Source organism: Falco punctatus (genome assembly GCF_963210335.1).
Source record: "Falco punctatus genome assembly, chromosome: 5".
Lineage (NCBI taxonomy): Eukaryota > Metazoa > Chordata > Aves > Falconiformes > Falconidae > Falco > Falco punctatus.
In genome coordinates, this window is record NC_137584.1 from 57498087 (window position 1) to 57520999 (window position 22913).

At 40.0% G+C, this 22913-nt stretch overlaps 1 protein-coding gene across 1 annotated transcript in view; it reads right to left on the minus strand.

Annotated features, from left to right (window-relative positions):
• LOC308065015 (protein LEG1 homolog) overlaps nt 1-21825 on the minus strand; it is a 30275-nt gene extending 8450 nt beyond the window's left edge. Inside the window, exons 1-5 of the mRNA XM_080390440.1 lie at nt 12646-21825; nt 8426-8512; nt 4200-4384; nt 2872-3005; nt 2210-2448 (exon numbers count right to left, since the gene is read on the minus strand). Coding sequence (XP_080246566.1) covers nt 2210-2448; nt 2872-3005; nt 4200-4384; nt 8426-8512; nt 12646-13015 — 1015 coding nt within the window. The 5' untranslated portion in view covers nt 13016-21825. The remainder of the gene's footprint in view (nt 1-2209; nt 2449-2871; nt 3006-4199; nt 4385-8425; nt 8513-12645) is intronic.
• Between the last annotated feature and the right edge of the window lie 1088 nt (nt 21826-22913).

Here is a 22913-nt window from a genome sequence, read left to right on the forward strand (position 1 = left end):
TCTTGGTCTGCAATTGTACATAGCTTCATGTCTTATGAAGCAGTAGCCTGGTAGTTATAATCACGCACATCTTTTTTTTCACTCTAAAGCAACCAAGAATTTGCACTTTCTGCCAGCTAAGGCCTCAAGCTAAAGAAGCAAATGATCCTAATACTTTCATCCAAGAAATAAGCAGTGGGTCTCTAGGAAGCATGCCTGACCAGTCCAGCATTAGCACCAGTTCACAGGGTAGTTACTACTGGCTCCCCACTCCTCTCAGTGCTGACCTTTATGGTAGATAAAGGGCCCACAGAGGAAATCTGAAAGTAAAAAACGGCCTGCTAGAAAAGCAAGAGGAGTTTATTCTCCTGCACAGTATGCTTTTATATAAAATTGGCAACAATGAAGAACTGAATTTGCACAGTATTGTACTGCGGAGATGAGGAGTTAAGAGGAGGCAACAAACAGCCCTCTTGCCTAGGCAAGATGGACCAGAGGAAAGATGACAACAGCGGAAAAGGTCTTGAATAACAAGGCATCTGCTGTTCTGCCTTTGGATGTCAGTGAGGGGCAGAGCATAAAAACTAAAGCTTCTGACTGCCCTTAAGTCGAGAAGCTTTAGAGGTAGCACAGCACTCCCTCCGTACTGGTCCCTGCAGGACTGGCAGAGGCATCTAGATGAAAAAGGAGAGTAATTAAACTCTGAATCAAGAGATTAATCTCACTCTGGTTTGGACAGGGTCCCATCCTATGAGGTACTGAGATGCTCTATCTGCTGTTGAAGTTTGTAGTACCAGAAGAGCACTTCACATGTCATAGGATATATTTAAAAGTCTGAGGGATCCAACTCTACAAAAATGGTATGTCACGTTACACGAGTTTTTGTAGCAATAGGAACTAGTGTTTCAGGTCCCCGCTGAAGCTGTGGATCCAGACTTAAGTAAAATTTACTTTAAAGCTCCTTTTCTGATCTGCAAATCAGTCACCAGGTCAAGTTAGCTGGCATTTGACTCTCAGCTGAATGCAAAGCCCATCCCTTCAGAGTAAGGGAAACCTCCCCCCTGCAAAGCAAGGTATTTCAGCTACGGACATCATTATTATGGCTGCACCTGCATGAAACTTCTTCATCCCTCTGTTTGCTTCCCTCTACCATGTTCAGCATCATGTCTCTTTTCCTCTCTCCCTCCAGTGCTGCTCTCATCTGCTTTGCTGCTCTGGAGCTCTGCTTGCTCCACGGAACCCACAGGTTGGGGTTTTCCTTGCTGTGCCCCCCTCCCCCCCGGAGGCAGGTCAGGAAGCCCTGACTGTGGCATAGACTGCCAGGCGTGGGACAGAGGTGTTAAGGCCCCTAATTCAAACTGCGAGAAATAATGCTGTGTGGAGGGTATGAGGTATGTTCTCACTGTGATGTTCTTTTGTAAGGCTGAATAGCTTCATTACGTGTCTTTTCCAGCTACAAATACAGTTAGTGAGGGAATTTTCACTGAAACGTATGGACAGGAGAGGATCACCCAAACAAATTGCATAGCTCAGGATACTAGTTTTTCAGTGTATTTTTTGTATTGTATTTTCATTTAAAGGTTCAAAATAACTTTCCTTCATAAAGGACAGACAAAAGTATCGACCCCAGCAGTACCGACGACTGAACTGAAACCTCAGAAGAGTGTCATTCTGTGTGTCACCGCTGGATGGTGATGCACAACTTATTTTAGTGAGCGCGATGAAGCCAGTATTGTTTAAGGACGCAGTTTTGCCGGGACAGGTACTATTCTCTGTTAAACAACAGGCTGAGACAAAACAAAACAAAAACAAAAAACCCACAACCCCCAGAACACACACAAACTGTTTTCATGATTATTTGCCCATTTTTTTGCAATGACCTCAACTGATCTAATAACTTGATTTACAGCTTTTATGGACACCAGCAAAACACAAACTGGTGTCTGTGTCCTGTGAAAACTACGGGAAAAAAAGTAAGATCATCTGCTCCAGCAAACGATGCATTTGCCTCGTGTGAAATCCTCACTGTGTATCATCAGTGTTATCCCATTGCTGCATTTGCTCTCTCCTGTGGTGTTTACTTATGGTTGTATTCTTACTGTTAGTCTCTAGGAAGTGTTTATACTATTTTATATCAAAAATCCCTGTGTTTGTATGGAGAAACTATAGGAAGAGAGAGCAAGATATTGAATATTTACAGACTACAGACATTTGTAAGTGAGGCTCGTACCTGTTAATCGATTTGCTTTGTGAAGAGCTCTCAGCGAAAGCAGGACACTGTTTTGCTGTGGACTGAAGTCACTAATGGATGGGAGGGCATCCCCTTCAATGAGCATCCTCTGGGGCAGGAAGGCCTGGAAGCTGTGTGTAGTCAGTAAATCTGTAGAGAAGTGTGTGGCTGCAATGAAATCTACAGCATTAGCCCAGTCTTCACCGAAATTTGCTTCTGGATCAGAGAGATATTTTAAGCTGAAAGAGATCAGAATAAAGATGTAATAGGTAATTGAAACCCTTTGTAGAACACATTAGTCGATCTTTTATCCCAAGTGTATTTTGTTCAGTATAAAATCCCGAGTGGTTTCAGTGCCGCAGTGACTTAAAGTCTCCTTCAGCACTTCACACCTAATTTCTCCTGGCATCGCTGCCCCTGCCCAGACTAAACAGAGCTCCTGGCTCCCCGAGAGGAATCAGCATCTCATTTTAAGCCCACGCAGCCTGGGCAGCCACCTCTCACTCGTCATCCCGTGTTCCCAGAGCGTGGAAGGAAGAGCAGAGCCTGAAGAGTAGAGGCCTAACGTAAGAAAGCTCATGCAGGCTTTGTTGTGGTACAGTCCTTCCAAAGAGGCATGTAGGTGGGAAGACCCCCCTTGGCCACCTCTCTTGTAGTCGTACCTGTCCTGAAACTTGGGCAGTGCATAAGCAATGGAGGCAACATGCGCCTTCCACATGAGATGGAGGGCACCATCCAGGCTGAAGGAGGAGAAGGTTGCAGAGCTCACGGCTTTGTGTTCTGTAGATAACAGGTACTGCAGCAACAGGGAGGAAACAAGGTAGAGAAGTGGGGGGAGGTTTAGACACAATGAATTTTTTAGACTTATGTACATACCTCATAAAATAGTAAGTTTGCAAGCTAAAGGAAAATGCTTTTGAGTAGTTAGAATGTGCTGCTTTGTAAGTAACTGTAATGTCTGACATAGGGACAAATAGATGATAAGCACAGATTATTTATCAAGTGAATACATATCCCCACTGAAGTTAACGGGAGTTGCTGTTCTTTGACTTCAACAGAGCAAGGGCTTTATCCACATAGTTTAGGTATTCTGTCACAATAATTCAGTGGACTTTTGTATCTCAGTGCTGTGGATGCTTCCATGCTGAAACACTAGGTTCCTTGAAAACATGTTTATACTGGTTTTGCCACAGTTTTCTGAGGGTTTTCAGAAAATAAGAAAATGGTCCTTAATGTTTATCATTATGGCTATTTAAGGAGTGGATCTTTTATAATGACTTCTGGAACATACTGCTTAGGAAAAATCTTAGAGAAAACAAATCCAGTCTTGCACCTGAAACCTCTACCTTCACTCACAGTTGCCAAGAGTTGCTTATGGTTTAAACTTTCTAATCATTATCAATTATTTAAATACTAACAAAAACATTGAATATAGAAGTCTACCTATGAAAATAGTATTGAATCTATGAAGTTACAAATCTTGTCATCTTTGGGATAGGGAATGGCTGAATGAGGAGGAAAGAGAATATCTACTTGCATATATAAGTGTCCTTCTGAATGAAGCTTCCACATTCTCAGTTTTTCAGATGTTCAAAGGAATAAATGAACCCTATAAAACCAACGCAAGGCCTTTCTCAAAGGTAGTGTTCTATCTCACATGCTTATTTTGCATTTCTAACATAAGCAGTATAGGAAGAATACAAATATAACTGTTAACAAAACACTCTCTTGGGAAAGAGTCCAAAATACAGAATTATCTTAAAGGAAGGAAATAAAAAGCCATAACCTGTAAAAATCCTGGCCTTCTAATCCCTGACTCACTTTATGTTATGCTTTTCATTTTTTCCTGCTTGTTACTTTTATACCAAGCTGTTATTGAGAGGAAACCAAGCTGTCTGAATCTTACAAATAACAGTAATAATAGTTGTAAAAGGTAATATTCTGGTATCTTTTCTTACAAAATATGAAAAAAAGAAGTAAAATTATGTACTTCAAAATAGGCCTTCCAGTCATCCATGAGCTTGGGAATGTGAGACCGGCAGTCAGCAACACTGTAACAGAAATCAGCTCTTCGCTCCTCTGGTGGCAATATTTCTATCTCGTAGGGCAGCTGCCCGAAGAGGCCAGCCTCCACTGCCCCCAGAAAGGGGATGACAGCCAGGTAGTAATTCATACCTGAAAGAATAATTGAAAAGGAGGAGGTGTTAACCACAAGCAAATGAAAAATTCCTGCAGAGAAAAATGAACACCCTCCCAAGCCAAATACAACCTTGCACTGATTGCCACTGATACAACTGCATTCAGCAGTGGGACGTGTACTGAAACACATTAATGATGATCTCTGTATCGACTGAGATATGATCTGTAATATTAATTTATATATTTTCTGTTAATAGCCTTGTATGAGCTGGCAGTGTGCTATACTTTGCAGGAAATGACAAACAACTGACAGAAGTTAGATCTTTATAGGTTGTCACGGACAGGACATCAGAAGTCTCTCAAATATTAGTTGCAAACTAAGTACAGAAAGACTAAGGGGTACTCCATGAGTATTGGTTTCCTACAAAACCCTCTTCTATGTATCCTAGGCATATAAGAAAGGAAAAGGCTATACTAAAATACTAGTGATGTTTTACTGTAAAATAATAATTTTCCTTTTAAAAAAGTTTTTTCTCACTGAAAAGTGTTTGGAAGTTACCCCTGTGTGTTTGTTTACATTTATTTTAGGATGATGGCTTCCTTTGGTCTGGTCCGTAAGTTGGAGCACTCAGACCCAGCACATAGGAACCCAGGTTCAGTTCTCACCTGTGGCAGACCACATCTCCAGTGAGAGTGCCCATAGAGTTATTTGATATTCCTCATTTGAAAGGAGGGTTTTAAATTCTCCGCTTAATTTTGCTTGTTTCATAGAAATAAAGTTTAATAACTATAAGTGAAGAAGATCTTGGAAACGAGCTGCTCTCCCTCTTGAGTGGGTACTCCTGACCTGTCGTGCTGAGAAGTCATTTGCTCACCTTTGGTCTCAGGGCCACGGACTGCCTAGGTATTTTGTATACAGTCCCAGCAGTGAGGACCAAAATCAATAAAACCTGACCCCCTACCATGTATCTCTGTCCTTACTCATGGGAAACCGTTGTTCCACCTCCTGTAAGTGGCCCTGGCTGGGAATTCAGTGGGAAACGTGTGGCCAGTCAGAAGTGCAAAGGAGAAGTCTCAAGTGATGAGAAGTGTCCTGCTGGGAGTCGTTGCTAAGATGGGGCTTACTTCTTCACTGTTTTCATGAGAAGTGTTGAAACCTGGATTTCACATCAGAAAGTACTTACATTCTTTTAAGTGGGCTTGCATATATTACTTATTTGTACCTGCTTGGGTGACTCAGAGGGCAAAAAACAATGCAGGAGAGGACTATACAGAATATGATTCTAGGCAAAAAGGACAGCAGGTCTTAAGCACAGAGTGTCTCATACACCTTGGGGCATATTAAATGTGAGTTACTGGTCAAGCTCATTCCTGGCCTCACAAAACTACTCATGCCATAGAGGGCTGCCCTGAAGGCCAGCCAAAACTCCTTACATGCTCAGAACAGAAAGACTTTTTTGTGCACTCTGAAAGGCTTTTTGCACATTGCTGCTGCAATAGGGTAAATCAAGGCTGAGTTTATACATTTTCTGGAGGCAACAAAGTAAGTATCAAGCAAATGTGCAGTGTTTAGAAGTAAGTGAGGAGCAGGAATGCAAACACCGAGAAAGCAGGGGTGGTGGTTTGCATTCCAGGAAGGTCCCCTGCTTGCACAGGGCTATGCAATGACCCTTGTTACTCATCACTGCTTGGGACACCTTCGCACAGAGCACCTAGTGCTAGCCACCCAGAGACTGGAAACTGAAGTTGGAGTATCACAGTGAGCTTTCATTTTACTCTACATTTACATTTTAAATTTAATCTATGCTTACGCTTTTGTTTGCTTGAAGACGTATACATTTAATTGCTGACTCACAGCCAGAAGCTTCATTCAGAGGGCCTCTACCAAAGTGCTTATGTCACAGGGAAGGAACAGAGCAGGTCTGGTGGAAAGGGGGACTTGTTACAGGACAGCAGGGAAGCTGATGGAGCGAGGGACAGAAGTGATGGAGGGAAAATATGCTATAAGAAGAAGGACATGAGGCTTTCCCTTCCCTAGGAAGGGAAAGAATATTTTAACTAAAAAAGTCCATCATTTTATTGCCTTTAGATGTAAGTAGGGATTGTAATCTATAGGTTGGTCTTGTCTTTCTTCCCCCCATCCTATCTATCAGTTCCATTTCTTTAAAAATAAACCTTCTAAAATAGTCAGAGTTCCAGTTTCAGAAAAAAGTCTGAAATTGAGTCTCTAAAAATACTGACTTTGATGCAAATCAGAGAAAAAGGGTGTGTTGTTTTTTGTAATAACGTGTTCATTCAGCTTTTGAAAAACGGAAACAAAAACATCGTTTGGAAGATTCTATTTGGACTGGTTAGGATAGGTTGTTCAATTTGTGTAGGCAAATTAATCAAATATTTTTGATTAATCAAATGAGAAAATTTAACACTTTTTTATGTTTTCTCATGGGCTCAGAAAAAATTTGCCTTGTAAGATGAACTCTGTGGAAATCTAGGTATGCATTGTTGTTTGAGGAGCCTGTTTCCATATCAACAGTAGCTGTAAAAATACCAGAGGGAAATAGGCTACACATGTTCTTGCAGTTGAGACAAAGAGCATTGTAGTATCAGTCCTTTTTCTATTGATGTTACAAGTGTTATTCATTGGATTGCTCTGTGCGACAATAAATGGGTACCCTTGAGTTGCATGTAGCATTCCAGATTCCTTCCTTTCCTCTTCTGCAAAGCTCTTAGCTAGAAGTGGATGTAAACGTTTTTTCCTTTCTGTTTAAAAACCTGGTTATAGTATCCTGTCTTACACACTGTTATTTCTCCCATCATCCTGGCAGTGGACCTACCCTCATGTCCCACAGGAGGATAAGGTGCTCTGCCACATCTACCAGGAGTGATGCCAACAGCACCTATGGCTGAGTTAGTTCACAGCTGGTCCTTCAGCAGGGTTTGTCACTATGCCTTTTCTCTGTGCTGCCTAGTGCAAAGGTGGTTCCAAATTTGATACCACAGTGATTGAGATGGCACTGCTTCCTGCAATGTATATTTGCTTTGGTGTAATGGATAGACCCTTTCTCCTGTTACACCTGTGATACACATTTTCACAAATGAAATTCTAGTGTCTCTCAGGCTAAGAGAAATCATGTATTAACTGGAGGGATCCACTTCAACAGAGTAACATATGAATGGCCTGAATTAGCAAAATTAACAGGAATTTTGGATGTTTCCATTTTGGGGAAGACTGAGTTTTCTGGAAGTGTATTTTTAGAGATATTGAGGAAAACACTGAAAATGTCAGGGGCATTGACACTGGAAACTCAAATCTTTACACTTCTCTCTCTTTCTGCCATTGTCTTCAGTTTGTTGTTACTTACTAGAATAATGAAAAAAAAATTAAACAACATTTTAACCTACCAGAACTCCAGTGCCAGTACTGAAGTGAACAGAAATTGCCTCATAGCTCATGTACATCAGGCCAAAGGATTAACTAAGTTCCAGCTGAATATTGAAAGCCTGATGGGTAAATGTCAGTGTAATGAAGGTAATGAATTTATTTGGACATCATGGGCACAGCCTCCCTTTATTTCATTCTGTGTAGCCTACCGACCACAGTGAAGTTGTGGAGGTGCAACTGAAGGCAGAAAGGTCCTGTCAGATTTGTATTACCAAGTGTGATGCAAGAACCACAAAGATTCCTGCTTGATATTCTCACACTAAGTTTTAGTTTGAAGTACTAGCATCTAAACCAAATAAATCTGCTCTGGAGTAATTCAAAACTAATTTCTACTAATGTCTACCCATATAAACACTCATCATGGTGTTTCCCACACATTATTACATGTATTTTTGCAGTGTAAACATTTTTAAGGCTGCAAATTTGCATTTCAATCCTTCCTCAAATAAGTTATTGAAGTCAATTAACTTTCATTTACTCACACTTAAGTGTCTTGCTGCAAGTTTTTGATGGAGAATTATGTAGCACTGAAATTACTTTGTAATACTGAAGTCTAAGGGGAAGAAAGATTCTAAATTGCCTTCTAGGACACTAATCATATCTTGGAGAAGAACATTGTAATAGCATATACTTACAGGACCACCAGCTTCTTACAGATATGCACAAGAGGTCTCCATCTTCATAGCCACAGGAAGTCACGCTGGAAGGATCTGCTAATCTGCCTGAATCAAATGAAATAATACACCAAATACTTCTCAATCTTTTTCACACAAGAAATCCCAATGTGGTAAAAAAAATGTATAGGAGTAAAGCATGCAGAATTTTGCTCAGAGAAGCAGAACAATTACTGTTGCTTTGCTTCATGAACTACTGTTCATAGAGCAGTTGAATTTCTCAGTCAATACTTCATGCAGTGCATAGTAATTTGATTGTGTTTTACAGTTCAATTTATTCCTCACTGTAAATGTATTCTAAGAATTTATGGAATTGTCTGAAAGTAGGACATTGCAGTGATATTTTTATGGAGATATAAATATACATGCACATACGGACATGAACACATGCACAGCTGATGCAACATTCTCAATAGATGCAAGGCTGCTAGTGTAGGAGAGCTGCGTAATGAGCAGAATAGCACAAATTAAATGTGCTAGTAATTGTGTCTCACCTAACTGGGTTGTGTGGTACAGAATCCCTTCCTGTTCAGTGACGCATACAGACATGCCTTACTGTGAAGCTAAGCATGTAAACGTTGTTGTATCTCATTAGCAGGGTTCTCAAGCATGTGTGCTTTAACAAACATGCAAGACATTTCACAATTATTCATGACAGCATGTAAGGCATATTTTACTTTAAGCACGTGACCTGGAGAAACAGCCTAATTCCTGAAAGCATAATGTACATGTACATTATGTGGTAAGTAATCATGTAGTGAGTCAGAAAGTCTGCTCTAGGTGTATGACATGAAATTACCATGGTCAGGTCCAATGACCTGAGTTACTCCAGAAGTTTCCAAGCTCGGCACTGCAGAACACTTACTGTCTGATGAGTCAGCTGAATAACGACTGTGTCGTTTCTGACATCTAAACCTCATTACAGTCTTTAAAAGCCAAACCAAATTTTCTGATACTTTTTACTTGACAAGAAGAGATGATCATGAAGCATGTGCATACAGATTATCCTAATTATCTTCTCTAGCTGACTGGACAGAGCTTGTTCTTTGGGGCATGCCAGCTGCTCAAGGCTGGATCTTTCAGTGGCAGAATGCTGAGAACATGAACTTGCAGTGGTGAGGAATGCAGTTCAACAGGAGGGGGGTTTTAAATGAAAAATGGTATTTTTTAGTATTTCCAGAAAGACAATTTTTTTTCCCAAGATCCTGCTTCCACAAAAAGAGTCAGAAATAGGCAGCAGTAGTTCACTGTTGTATAAAGGAGATGAATGGGAAGGATAAAGGAAAAGAAGAAAAAGACGAAATATTGCAGAAGAATTGTATGCGAGATTTACCAAAAACTGTTAGCCTACGTGTTTTGGGAAAATGAGGAGTCCCAGGCAGTATTAGTGATAATTATAAGACATGTATGAATTACTTGGAGCTGAGAGCACTAACTCCAGTTTCAGGTCTACACTCCAGTTTTGTTCTCTCCTCCCTCCTATTCCCTGTGCTTAACACAATCATTAACTTCAGTCTTCAGGTACGCCAAAGCTATTCGTGTCTTTCTTTATACTGACAGTCCCTCCCAGCTGTATGTTCTTAGCAACTATGTGCAACGTCATCAGCAAGATTTCTGTGCTATTTTTTTTGTGGCAAGGTTGTAATGAGAAAGCTAAACGCAGCTGTTGTGATTTGATTTTACAAAGGGAGGAAATGCATTTCTGGACTTTGATAAAAAACCACTTATATCATAAAAGAAGATATCAAGTTAGTCTGACACAACTTACCTTTGATTCACATAAGCTATGCTTTATCCCTTTTCCTCCATTTAGCTCCATTTCTTTAAATATTCTTTCCTCTATAGTTGTTCTAATGTATCATCTACTGCTGACGCAAGAGAAAAAAATACTTTTATGTCCTTATCCCTTTTTTCCTTTTTCTTAAATATAGGTACAACCTTTCCCACTCTTCAGACATACAATATGACCTGAGTCTTTCTTAAAGTTCTTGCTCCTGGATTTGCACTTCTGTATGTCAATTCTTCCAAGTGGGGGTAGAGACTATCCAGTTTCCTCAGTCTGCGTAGGTAGAACTCTCACACTCCTAAGTGACAATTTCTACTTCCACAGTCTCATTTCTGTCAGCCATAGGTGTCTCAACATTATTCTCTATTGTAAATTTAGGAAAATTACTGATTTAATTTTATTTCCATGAATGGATTATCAAAAATCTTTGTACCACTCTTATTAAATAGCAGCTTCACTTGCTCTTTATGGTTTACATAGGGCCATATCCCTAAAAATATTTTCTCAGCACCATAAGTGACAGACATAACCAGACAGAATTGTTAATTCAACAGCTTTTGTAGTATTTTGAAGGACCTTTTGTCTTGCACCATGAATTCAAATCCTGCTTTTGTTTGCCAAAGTTTATTATGTCAATATACAAGTGCTTTGTTCATTCCTCACTAATCTAGTCCAGCTGCCTATCTGTATTAGGTTTAGCTAGTTGCTAACCTCATTACTGTATGCACCAAAATTATGTCTTCCTTTCCCCCTTGCCCATTTATCTTTCAACTTCTCACATTTTTTACTGTAAAACTCTTTCCAACCATGTGATATTTTTCCTTCTACTAATTTTTTAACCTTCTGATCACGTAATTTCAAAAATATATCTCCTTGTCTAAGGACCAGCCCTATGACTCTTTGGCAGGTCACAGTAAGTTTTTACCTGTCTGTGCAAACAGGTGCAGATCTTCCTGTCACCTACCGTACCCCTCATCTCTATTTGGGAACCGTCACTGCAACCAGGCATATCTTCGCTTTGTGGATGAGTCTATGCTACATAACTAGACCCTTTCCAGCAGTCACCACTCAAGTGTAGTTCTGCATCCAGTCATCTTTGCCTCTGCCACACATTGGGTCAACTCTCCTGCTGCACCAGCCATCCTCTCCATCTCCTTTCTTTTCCTGTACATAAAGGAGGGAAAGAGGAAAAAGCTTGCCTAAACTCCACCAAATTCTTCTTGCTGCTATATGTTTGCCAGCTAGTTGCCTGCTTGGATTTTGCTTACTCTACCTCCTTTTCCTCCTTTTGACTTAGCAGTTAATTTTCCATTAGGTGCGACTAAATGCTGGCAGACTTCCTTCACCACCAGCTGTGGCATCTCTGTCTTCTTCCAAATGTACAGCTTCAGCCAAACCACCACCTCATGAAACTACAGATTACAACCAATAAAGAAAACAACAGGTGGACAGATGCATTTGCTCATGCTTCATTACCACCAGGCGCAAGTTCCTGAAAACATCATTGACTCTTATTCCCTTCTTCCCACCTCTCATGGTTGCTAGAACAAGGCAAGTCAACTCTAGCTTTGAATGGAAAGCTTCACTGGCTCCTGCATGTGAAGTAGCGTGTGGGAGAAATGTTCTCTGATAAAGTCCCTGATAAAATATTGCAGCCTTAGCCTCAAGGGACTTTTCACATGTGTTTCTGTTTCTGCTTGCCTGGCACGGCCAACAAGCAAACATGCATGACTGCCCCAGATAACAACTGGCTTTTGGGGGATGAGACATTAGAATTCAAACATCATTAAAAAGAAAAAAAAACCACAAAAAAAAACCCCAAAATCCAAACAAAACAACCCCCCAACAAACAGAACAAAATTTATTTTTTTGTAAAAAACATATTTTGAAAATAATGAGGCTCCTCCTAAACTGATCAAAAAGGGCAAATGGAAACAATTTGTCAGAGGGAGAGGTGGACTTCCAACAATCAAATCACCAATAGAAGATCATAACATTAACAATTTAATTAGTTAACAATTTAAAAACAGCACTGCAGAGTGCAGGCCCTGAAATATACCTACTGTAAAGTGGAGCAACTGGGAATATCTTTTCAAAGATTTTTAGTTAAGCAAAATATTGCCATTCTAAACCACAGATCTTCTGGATTCTGACCAGTCCTATGTGGAGCAATACCTTTTCCTGTTAGGAAGTTTAATTGCTATTGCTCAACAAGGCAAGGGCGTTCCCTTCATTCAGAATTCCTTTTTCAAATAGGCATCTTATCTCAGTATCCCAAAATTTACACTGTCTGAGACTATCCTGGGTTTGCAAGGCAGAACCCTTGGAAAGGATGACCCAAAGTGGGTCTGGTAAACACTTTATTGTTTCAGCAGCGTAAGGACATAACTCATACCTGTACGAAATTGCCACCCATGCTGCAACGGTAATCCCCAGAGAATATTGCCAAAATTTTGGGATCCAAAGGCAGTAAAATATTTGGTTGAAGAGTTTAGCAAATTCTTATACAGCCCCAGTCGTTCTTGATAGTTCCAAGCATTGATGACAATTTTGTTGTCCTTTACTAGGAAATTCAGCAGGCTTTCAGGGGCAAGGTCCCACAGAGGGGGATAGACATCTTCTCTGGTGGCATCATTTTTACTCTGTCCTGCAGCAGTCACTGGACTCAGGGTAACAGTCAGTGTAAGAAGAGCATGTATGCTGAAGTAGGGCTGCATTGCGGAGGTTTGTGAGCCAGCTGTTTGTGGCTGCAGGGCTTTTATCATGAAAGGTGAGGGCTGGGCAAAAAAGGGTGACTCAAATGCACAGGTCTTTGTTTCCCTTCCCTCTTTTCAGTGACCCTGAGGTGGAGCTGCCAGATTAGCAAACTGTGAGTAATGCTTTGTCCTCCCAGTGGGATGTGGGGAGCAGCAGCAGATGTCTAAGAGGGATCAATCTGACCAGAAAACGTCCAAGTCTGTGCTGCCTGTGGCACATACCCACTCTCCCAAAAGGCTGAGGTGCTGCAGTAGGGATTATACAGTTGTGTTATCAACCTTGTTGTCCCTGTGTTTCTTACTAGCTGTCATCTTCCCTTTCCCTGCTTACTTCCTTTGGATAAAGAAGGGACAGCAATGCCACAGAGCTCACACCACAACAGGCACAGGCAGGGTTAGGTCAGGACTGAGGTACCCTGAGGAAGGCTCCAGGTTCTGACCAAGGGGCAGCAGTGACCATACGGCACCTTTGCCTTTTGGCCTTTGGACAGCTGCCTGCAAGCTTCAGGTTGTAAGAGTGCTGGAAGCAGCCAAATCGGGCTGGCTGCAGGCTGTGAAGCACCTGGCTGGCTAGCTGTATTTTTAGTGTTTGTTTGTCTTGTGTGGAAATGGTCATTATAAAGATCTAAAGTCTCCCACTAAACTTCCATGATCTTGTAGACTCCGAAGGGAATACAAAGGCCACCCCTTCACTGATAAAATCAGTGTCAAAGTTATACTCCAGCAAAAATAAAACTGTCCAGCTACCTTCACCTCACCTAATTCTAGGACTTTATAACCTTCAGCTGCTTTTTCTCAGATAAGCAATGGTTACAAAAGAGCACTTGGCAAACAAACACATCATTCATTATCTCTGTAGTCTCCCTTTCGCATGGGAAAAATCACAAGTGCCTGTTTTCTTTGAAGTGAGTGAGTTTTGGTTGTGCTTAAAGAACTTTAAACCCTGGATCAAAGCTAGTCCAAATTGGCTGCAAATATTTGACAGTAAATTTAAGATAAATGTATCAGCTCAGTTCAAACTGTTTCCATCTTCTCTATTTATTAAGGATACTTTCTAGTAAATAACAATTTTTCAATAGTTACTTTTATTTTTGGCTCCACTGTTGAGAAAGAAACCCAAAGGCTTTTAAAAAACAGTGTTCAACAGAGATTAGCACAGATCTGAAAACACTTTTCCTAATCATGCCGCCTCACAGAGGTTTCAAATAATCAAGTTGTTCTTTCATTAACTTCCTACAGATGGCATTTATCTAACCTAACCGTGGACATTTCAACATTAACCTAGCTGTGTAGATTCCTTTGATAGCTAAAGCAGAGAATCAGGCGTGTCCAGAATGTAACTCATTTAAAATACACCAAGATGTATTGCTCTTGGCTGACTGTAGAGGGAGTTGAAATTTCAAGTTTAGCTTTAGGCACAGAAAAACACTTTAAATAAAATCAATATTATTTTTACCTACTTTTATATAATGATTTCTGAAATGTTTCCAAAGGTACTTGTTTTTTCTTGAATGAAGACATTCTATAAAATAATCCTGAGGATAAATGCCAAGAATTGTGTTTTTACATATATATATATGGCTCTAATTGAGGTAATGGGCAGTAAGGCTCACCTCAAAAGCAAAGATTCTGAAAGGCACTAGTTAGGGCACAGGACATATGGAAGAAACCTGTGATTCTATGAAACAAGAGGCACAAAGGTCATAATCACACTAGGGCAGAAATTGGGGACACAAAGGAGTGAGTAAAGGTGGGGGTTATTTTTACCACCACTGAAAGAAGTGTCCAATTTGGAAGTCTAAACTCTCTCTGCCTTTCTATAATCAAAGAGGAGTGTTTGAATTCTCCTAGTGAGAAGTACCAGCCATTTGTGTTTCATGAGTGATTTCACTTTAGGTCCCTAAGGTAAAGAGATGTGAACAAACATCTAATTTTTCACAGAGATACTATACATTTACATCCTCATGGCAGATTACATGTAGTACATTGACTGGTTTCCTGTTTGTGTGAAACTTCATCGTGCATGAAAAACTGTCCTCCTGCTCTGCCATCTAGAAAGGCAGACTCCGTTAACACCAGTCTGGGCAGGCATACAAATATGAATTACTAGTCTGGGTGCAAAAAGATACTTTCTCAAAAGACTTATAATAAAGAATTAAGATAAATTAATGATATAATGCTTGCATTATGTCATTTTTGAGCTATCTGATAAAAAAAGGGTTTGTGCTATATACCAAATGGTAAGTAATGCACAACAAGAACACACCTACTAGACAGACTCTGCTGAATTCTTTCACTTTTTGAAGTTTGAGCCTTTTGCCTTATTATGGTAACAAAAGGACTTCAGCATCCCAGATAATCTTTAAAGAGTCAAAATAACTTTTTAGATTAACATAATAAAAAATATTCCTGCAAACTATTATAATTCATTTTATAGCTCTGACACCATTTCCCCACTTACCTCTATGGGCAAATAAGTTGAAGTTTTTGTAAGACTTTAAGGACAACAACTTTCCTTCAAGAAAGTTTGGCACTGGTGTTTCCAGCTTGGAATCCAGTCCTGTTAGTTTGCTGCCTTGAGCAGGGCAAGGGGAGAACTCATGTGAAATCATCTGTACTTGAGTGGTGTTGGTGTCAGGTTTTGAGTCATAGCATCCCTTAAGGGATGTCAGCATTTTAAGTAAGTGGAAGATTAAGGAAGACAATTAGTGATGTCAGCATCACTATTCTGTTCACCACTCTCTTAGTAAGTGCTCTACCGGTTACTCAGTACAGCTGTGCTCTTACAGACCAGCAAGTCCTGGAAAAGACTTTAGATAGTGACAGATCGTAAATTCAGATCTCAATAGTTGTTGCCCAGTTTGAAGAGAGAACACTAGCTGTCAGCTGGGTTGCAGAGTTTGCTTCAAGGTAACTGCAGAAAATCTAACAAACATCATATTAGTTGAGGTGGTTATAAGAAGAAATGGCAGCCAATGTTTAAGTCCCCAAACTATCAAAACATAAAGTTCCTTAGTTCTGATGGGACGTGCTGAGGAAGGAACTGGCAAGCCACTGAGGAAGAGGCATCAGTACCCTCACTGGAATGAACTCAGAACAGACGCAGAGCTTTGCAGGTGAGAAACCTTCAGGTAGTCAGGGGTGTCACTATCCTACAGTCATGTAAAACAGCACTAAAAGGAAGGGTTTGTTACCGAAATCTCGGAATGAAGAACTTATCGACACCAATGTGATGTAGATAAGCAGACACTTCTTTATTAATGGCTGGGTGTGTGAGCGAGTCCTCTCACGATCAACGCACGCCAGGTCTCAAAATTAGACACAATATATAAAACTTATTCATACATATTCATTAAGTATTCATGCATAACCATGATATTTCCCGTAAATTGTTAACATATTCTCCTCCTATATCCTATTCTGTGCAGTAGAGCTTAGAAAGGTCTAGAAATGGGTCTGGGGTACGATTTGGGTAGGTGGTACATGAGTCGGTGGTCGCGATCTCCCCCTGCCGGAATTACCTTTTACTAAAGTTCACGGTTTCTTGGCAGGTAACTACAAGCTGTTCCAGTCGACTCTCCCCAGTTTCCATTAATCTCATATTCTGACATTTCAATACACTTCTACATACAGAAGACTGCTCAGATACAAAGAAACCTTTCAAACCCTAAAGTTATTACCTAAGTTTTAACAATGGTTCCAGCCCCTTCTTCTAGCCTTGGTACAGGATGTACAGAAGATCTCATAGCAGCTTTTACTGTGCAACTATAAGTTTCATTAAAAATATTTCTTAACCTTCTATTTTTCAATTTTATAAAATTATTTTATAAAATCAATTAATCAAAGTCAATCAATCTTAACTTATTAAAAAAATCAATAACAGGTTCACCCACTTTCTTTTAGGGCAAATGTCCTAAGGGGAAGAAGAATGAGTCTTCGTTTAGATGGGATGTTGGTCTGAATGAGCCTCCCTGGCACCCCTTTTTTCATGGCCTGACACTTCCATCAGAGATTGTGAGCCATTCCAGAGTAAACAAGACCACACTGTAGCTTAAAGTTATTCTTCACGTATTGCACTGGATAAATTTGTAGCAGTGAATATATTTAGGTTGCTTACCAACCTCTGTTGCTATTGTCTGCAGCTTCTGCTTTGAACAGACTTTCTCTTTGTCACAGACCTTTCATATTTGTCAGGGAGGGTCTCTCTGGCTGCAGTATCCTCCAGCAAAACTACATGATGGGGCTATAAAAGGGACTTTAAACTGCTACTTCACCTCTTTTAGGTGTGGTTGGAAGTAAAGGTCATCAGCCAAAGCCCATGGCCACGTGAGTGGACTCTACCACTAATGCAGCAGCACACGTTGTGGTAAGAGCATCAGGCATCTGAGGGGAACTTACATTGTATGTGTGGTGGACCTAGCAGGAGGTGCTGTGACCTCATATCCTGGCTTCTCCATGTATCCATGGACATAAAGTTTCTCCTTCTTTAGAAAACATCATTCTCATGTTAGCTACTACTCCTGTTCTCACTGCAGAAGCCTTCCCATGTTGTCTGCCGATCATGCCTCATCAGAAAGAGTAACCGAGTAACCTGCACTGCAGATCCCAACAATGCAGGCTTTAAATTGTGCTAATTAATCCTGTTGATGAAGAATGTTCACAATATTTTTCTTTTGTTTTATTTTTTTAACAGAAGCAGTCTACTGAATTGGGCATACAGCAGCACAAAAAATTATTACATTTAAATAAATTGATAATGAATAATGTTCCAAATCCAGTCCAATCACTCCTATTTTAGGAAATATCATATTCATAGCTGTGGGGAAGACATTTACCATATGCAGTTTTTCTTTCCTGGATGAAGCAGTCATTTCTGCATGAGGCTGGCTGGATAAATGGCTACAAAAACAAGTGTAGATCCCATGTTTCCATGTCACAGCACTCTCCAAGCTATCAAGCTACAACAAGGTCTTTTACCACCTTATACCAGCATACTCTTCATGTCAGTCCCTCTGCTGCCTTCACCTCACCTTATCCAGGGCATGTGCTCTCCCTGCTTCTTCCTCTCTCCCCTTCTCTTCCTCGGCTGCTCTCTCTTCATTGGCTCTCAACCACTTAACTTAACCAGCCACACCTGCACCCCATCTACATCGGCCAACCTGCCACCCCTGAGGCCAACCCACGGTTGTATATTATCAATGTTAATTAACCCAGATTCATTCCATTACATTTCCAGAGTTCTGATTCCTAATATTAAAAGAAGATCAACTACCAGCAAGGTAAAGATACAGATTTAGGGGCAAGCCTACACATGAGATGTGTAATGAGTACCTGATGCTGTCCCAGATGTACTCTTTCAGACCAGAGTGCTCCAGAGCAGTAGTACAGGCAGCACTCAAATTTCCTGAGCAGGCTTGCTTGCAGGACCAGTGTTAAGGTATATATACATAAAACCAAACAAACAAACAAGCAAGCAAGCAAGCTCCTCTCCATCAGTCCTGAATGAGGAAAAACTGAATTCATGTATATTTTTCATTTTCACAGTGATATTATGGAGGTATACTTACCTTATAGGTTATTTCAAATGGTACCATAACCTTTTTGTTATCCTTAGCTCAGAAGGTGAAGGTGAACTGATCATGGAGTTTGATATCTCTAGTACTTATCACCTACAGATACGTGATCTTCATCATCGCCTCTTTAACAACACTAACCACAAAAGACATCAACTTTATTTTCATAACATGATGGAATTCCTTCCTTTGAGGCAGACCACACAAAACCACCACTCACTGAAACACATATTTAAAATCTGGTGAAACCAAAATAGGTAGATATATTCCTGAGAACATCAGGGTTGTAAACAATTGTCTAATGTAGGAAGAGGATAGTAAATTTTTAATATAATATGTCTATTTTCTCTTGGAGATAGTTACTCAAATACAGCCTTAAGTCTGCATGTAAATTCAAGGAAATCTTTTCGCTGTTTATTTGTATAACACTCAGGAAAGAGCAAACTGCAGAAAAAAGTACCAGAATCACATTATGAGTTGGCTTTTTTCAATCTTTCATTAATTATGCATCCATTTATAAGACAAATTAACTGAAACTTCACTTATATTTTTAGCATGGCATTTTAATTACATGAAAATGAGAATAAGTGGGAATAACTAATTATAAAAATCAGCATAATGGCAAAGATTCATTAGAAAAAAGGCACAAATATCCAAAGCAGTAAATCTGTAGCTAGATGCTAGCGCCCAGATTAACTGATGTGAAGTATGTAAAATGACAGCATCAACTAGGAATTTGGACCAAAACAGCTTTTTTGCCATTTGGAAGAAATAAACAATTAATTCTGAAATTTAAGTCAGGAGATATTCTCATCACTTGAAACTCAGAGACTGCAGAGAATATTTTCAGAGGACTGTGATCCACCTTCTTCCAGCTGCAGCCATTTTCCTTAGAATGAAAAAATAAAAGGGAGGGGGAGGGGAGAAGCTCCCTTGCAAGAAAGAAAAGGGGAGCTAGGAAAAATGCTTCTCAAAGAAGCAGATTTGTCTTTATTCTGTAAGCAGGAAAAATAAATTTGGTACAAGACAACTGGAAAGAAATGTAGTAAAATAAAGGACAGGAGATATAAATTATCCTTACATTTATTGCCTAATTTTGCTTCTGTCATGGGAAAGAATAACACTTTTGTTGCTTCTAATTGATATTCTGTGTTGGTATACAACACAGTAGTTTTGTTCTGCTGTTTCATTCACGATGACAGAGGAAATAAGGAAGACTTTCAAGAAAAAAGAAGATTTCAGTCTTGTTTAGAGAAGTGTGAGTATCTCACTAGAAACAAATCCCAATCCTATTTTATTAAATTAAGATGTATATTTAACATGTACTTCCTACAACAAATCAGTCGTTTCTGAAATGTAATCATAGTACTGTAGGCCTAGGAAAGGTTTCTAAGAAGGAAGCAGACATGCATGAACAGATACTAAGAGAGAAATGACTGGGTATTGACACATACTTGCACAGCAAGGCTAGCGTTGTTTTGAATTGAGACCTAATGATAGCATATGGAGTGATGTCACATCAGAGACATGACAGAAAATACATTTTTTAAAACATAATATTTTTCTGGAAACATACTAAATATTTCCATTGTCCATCTTTTCATGCTTCTGTTTCACTTCACTTTTATTTCTTTTTAGATCGCAACCCGAACTCTGGATGCTCCCCAAGGGCTCTGCTTATGAGATTTCTCACGACATGGTTTCATACACACCAATATCAATTCCGTAATACAAGTGTCCAATGCATAAAGATTCATGTGAAATATATTTCCTGTAGCTGACTGCTATCTGCTGACGTTACACAGCAAACATAAACATGACTAAGTGCCACAAGGGCTGCCAAGCTTGGGACCATAATGCAAACCCTGAGGCACACAACTGGGCAACTGTCGTGGGGCAGGGCTTTCTAGTCCATCGCCCTGCGACACCAAAAATTAGGTCTTGGATTATCAAAGGGATGCAAGAGAAACGCAGATTTTTGAATGGAAACATTTTGCTGGAAAAAATGTCCAAATTCCTAATTTTTTCTGGCCTAATCCAAAAAGCCATTTCCTCAAATGAATGTGGTACATGACCTTATTCAGCTTGAGTAATTTAATTGCCATGTTTTATTCTCATCAGGAAGATGAGAAAAGTCTTTGTTGAAAAAAAATATGTCTCCTTCAGCTTCCCATCCCGCTCTCTGTCCTGTTGCCACCTTGGTTCCCAATATAACCTGTCTTCATCTTCTCCCTGCCTGCACTGCCACATGGGTCATGCTCTGTGGTCTTTGTGGGGGGCCACAACACAGTGCTCACTCACTGTGGGTGGCGTAACATGGGAAACCATCCAGCAGCAGCAGCTGGGGAACTAAGGTCTGAGCTTTTTTCTGCTGTTCAGGTAGTGAAGAGAGCTGCTGTGCTCCCTAGGAATAATGAAGATTGCCTTTTCTGAAGAGTGATGAGACCTGTTAGAGATGACTAGGAATGCCATGGACACAGATATAGGAAAGACTTACACTATAGCCTAGATTTAAATGAAAGACCAGGGGTAATTTTACTATGGGTTAATTTACACATGCTAACACAGTACACAGTTAAGCACAACCAATATTAAAATCTTGAAATCTTAAGATCTTAAGGAGGCAGAAGACAGAACCCCTCCAGAACAGTGAACACAAACAGCCAAGTTTTGCAGAAGGCAGGTTTCTGAAGTCTGTGACTTCCTCATGGATATCTGTTGCATTTTCTTCTAATTAATCTCATTAAAATATCTCAGCCTCAGAGCCAGAAGATTTGGATTCGTCTTCTGATACTCTGCCTTTGAACAAGTAATTAAAAAGTAAAGTATTACGGCTTATTTTTTCAAATCTGACTGCGTACACCAGGCTCTGATCCCGAGCTTTCACCATCCTTATACTAAAATTGCACACCAAAATTCTTTGGCTTAACCTCACCTGCAAAAAGCTTGTAACAAGATATTTGATGTTCTTGTTCCACAACTATGAAAGCGAACGGTGTAAGCATAACACAGCCTCTAACCCAATGCACGGTTTTGTTTTTTTTTCTTACGGTCCACAGGCTGCCTGCTAGAAATAAGGAATTTACCTCAGTTTTTCCGTTGGAGTCGGCACTGGTGCCAGGTACTCTGAATAAGGGTGGTGAAACTGCAGGCTCCTGTAAATTTGTATATGACCACTAGATGATGCTATATAACTTTTAAATCTCTATTTCACACACACACACACACACAAAAATGTATCAGAAGACTGGGATAGAACTTGATTTTAATACACTGGCAAATATGTACATCAGCCAAATCTTAGCACTTCAGTAAAAAAAATCTACATTCCTCTCTCAGTCAGCAGTTGTTGTCAGATGGATGCAACAAGGGGGTACGTCTGATTTTAGGGCTCCCTGTGCCAGACCAAAAGTATTGTGGCAATGTGATACAGAATGATTTTAAACAAACCTTTAACAGCAAAGATGCTTTCAAAAATTGGTAAAAAAGTAACTTTGCCTTGCAGTTTTTATACTGGATCAGGTATCAGCTCTTTTTCTGCAGTCAGGATAATGCCTTAAACCGGCATAAACATCATGTGCTATATTTGGACTAAGTCAGCTTGGGTTCGATCCAGATGAAGCTTGTGCTGCCAGGTAATGTGTACAGAAAAAGGCTGTGGCTCAGAGTCGTTCTGACTTTTTTTCCTATAAGAAAATAGCTCCTCTTATTTTCCTCTATAAGCTATAAGAAAATAGCTCCTTCCTGTTTTTCCTATAAGAAATAACTCCTCTGGTCTCTATGACTCTTGTATGTATGATGTCTTTTATACATGTCACATCCCTGTGTCACACTAACCAACCAGTGAATCTAAGTCTCAGGATGGATGTAGTTATAGATACAGACAAGTCCCTGTCCACATATTCATGAGTTTTTCATCATTTGCAGAAATACTGAAGGGGAGGCTCAAAATTTGCTGTCTGGGAGGCAGACTAGCAGCTGCTCTTGCCCCAGGGAGGTATTGATCTGTGCGGTTTCTAGAACTCCCTGGTCAGGGGACACTGCCTATGCACTAAATGTGCTCACCAGGCAGTCATGGAAATAACTGCTGTCATAAATGTGCTCATTTCACATCACTGATGCATCTCACCAGTATCTGAATGGCTTGAAACAGACTAATTGGAAGGGTAACTGATGAGGGCACAAGGGCTTGAGTTGTGCTTTAAACTTGCTTGAAGAATTAGTTGATCCTTTGCCAAAGCTTTCGTAGTGATTACAAGATATAGCTCTAAAAGATTCTTCACCAAGAGCTGTAAAACCCTTCCAAAATGTGAGTTGAATGGCTAAATCTAATT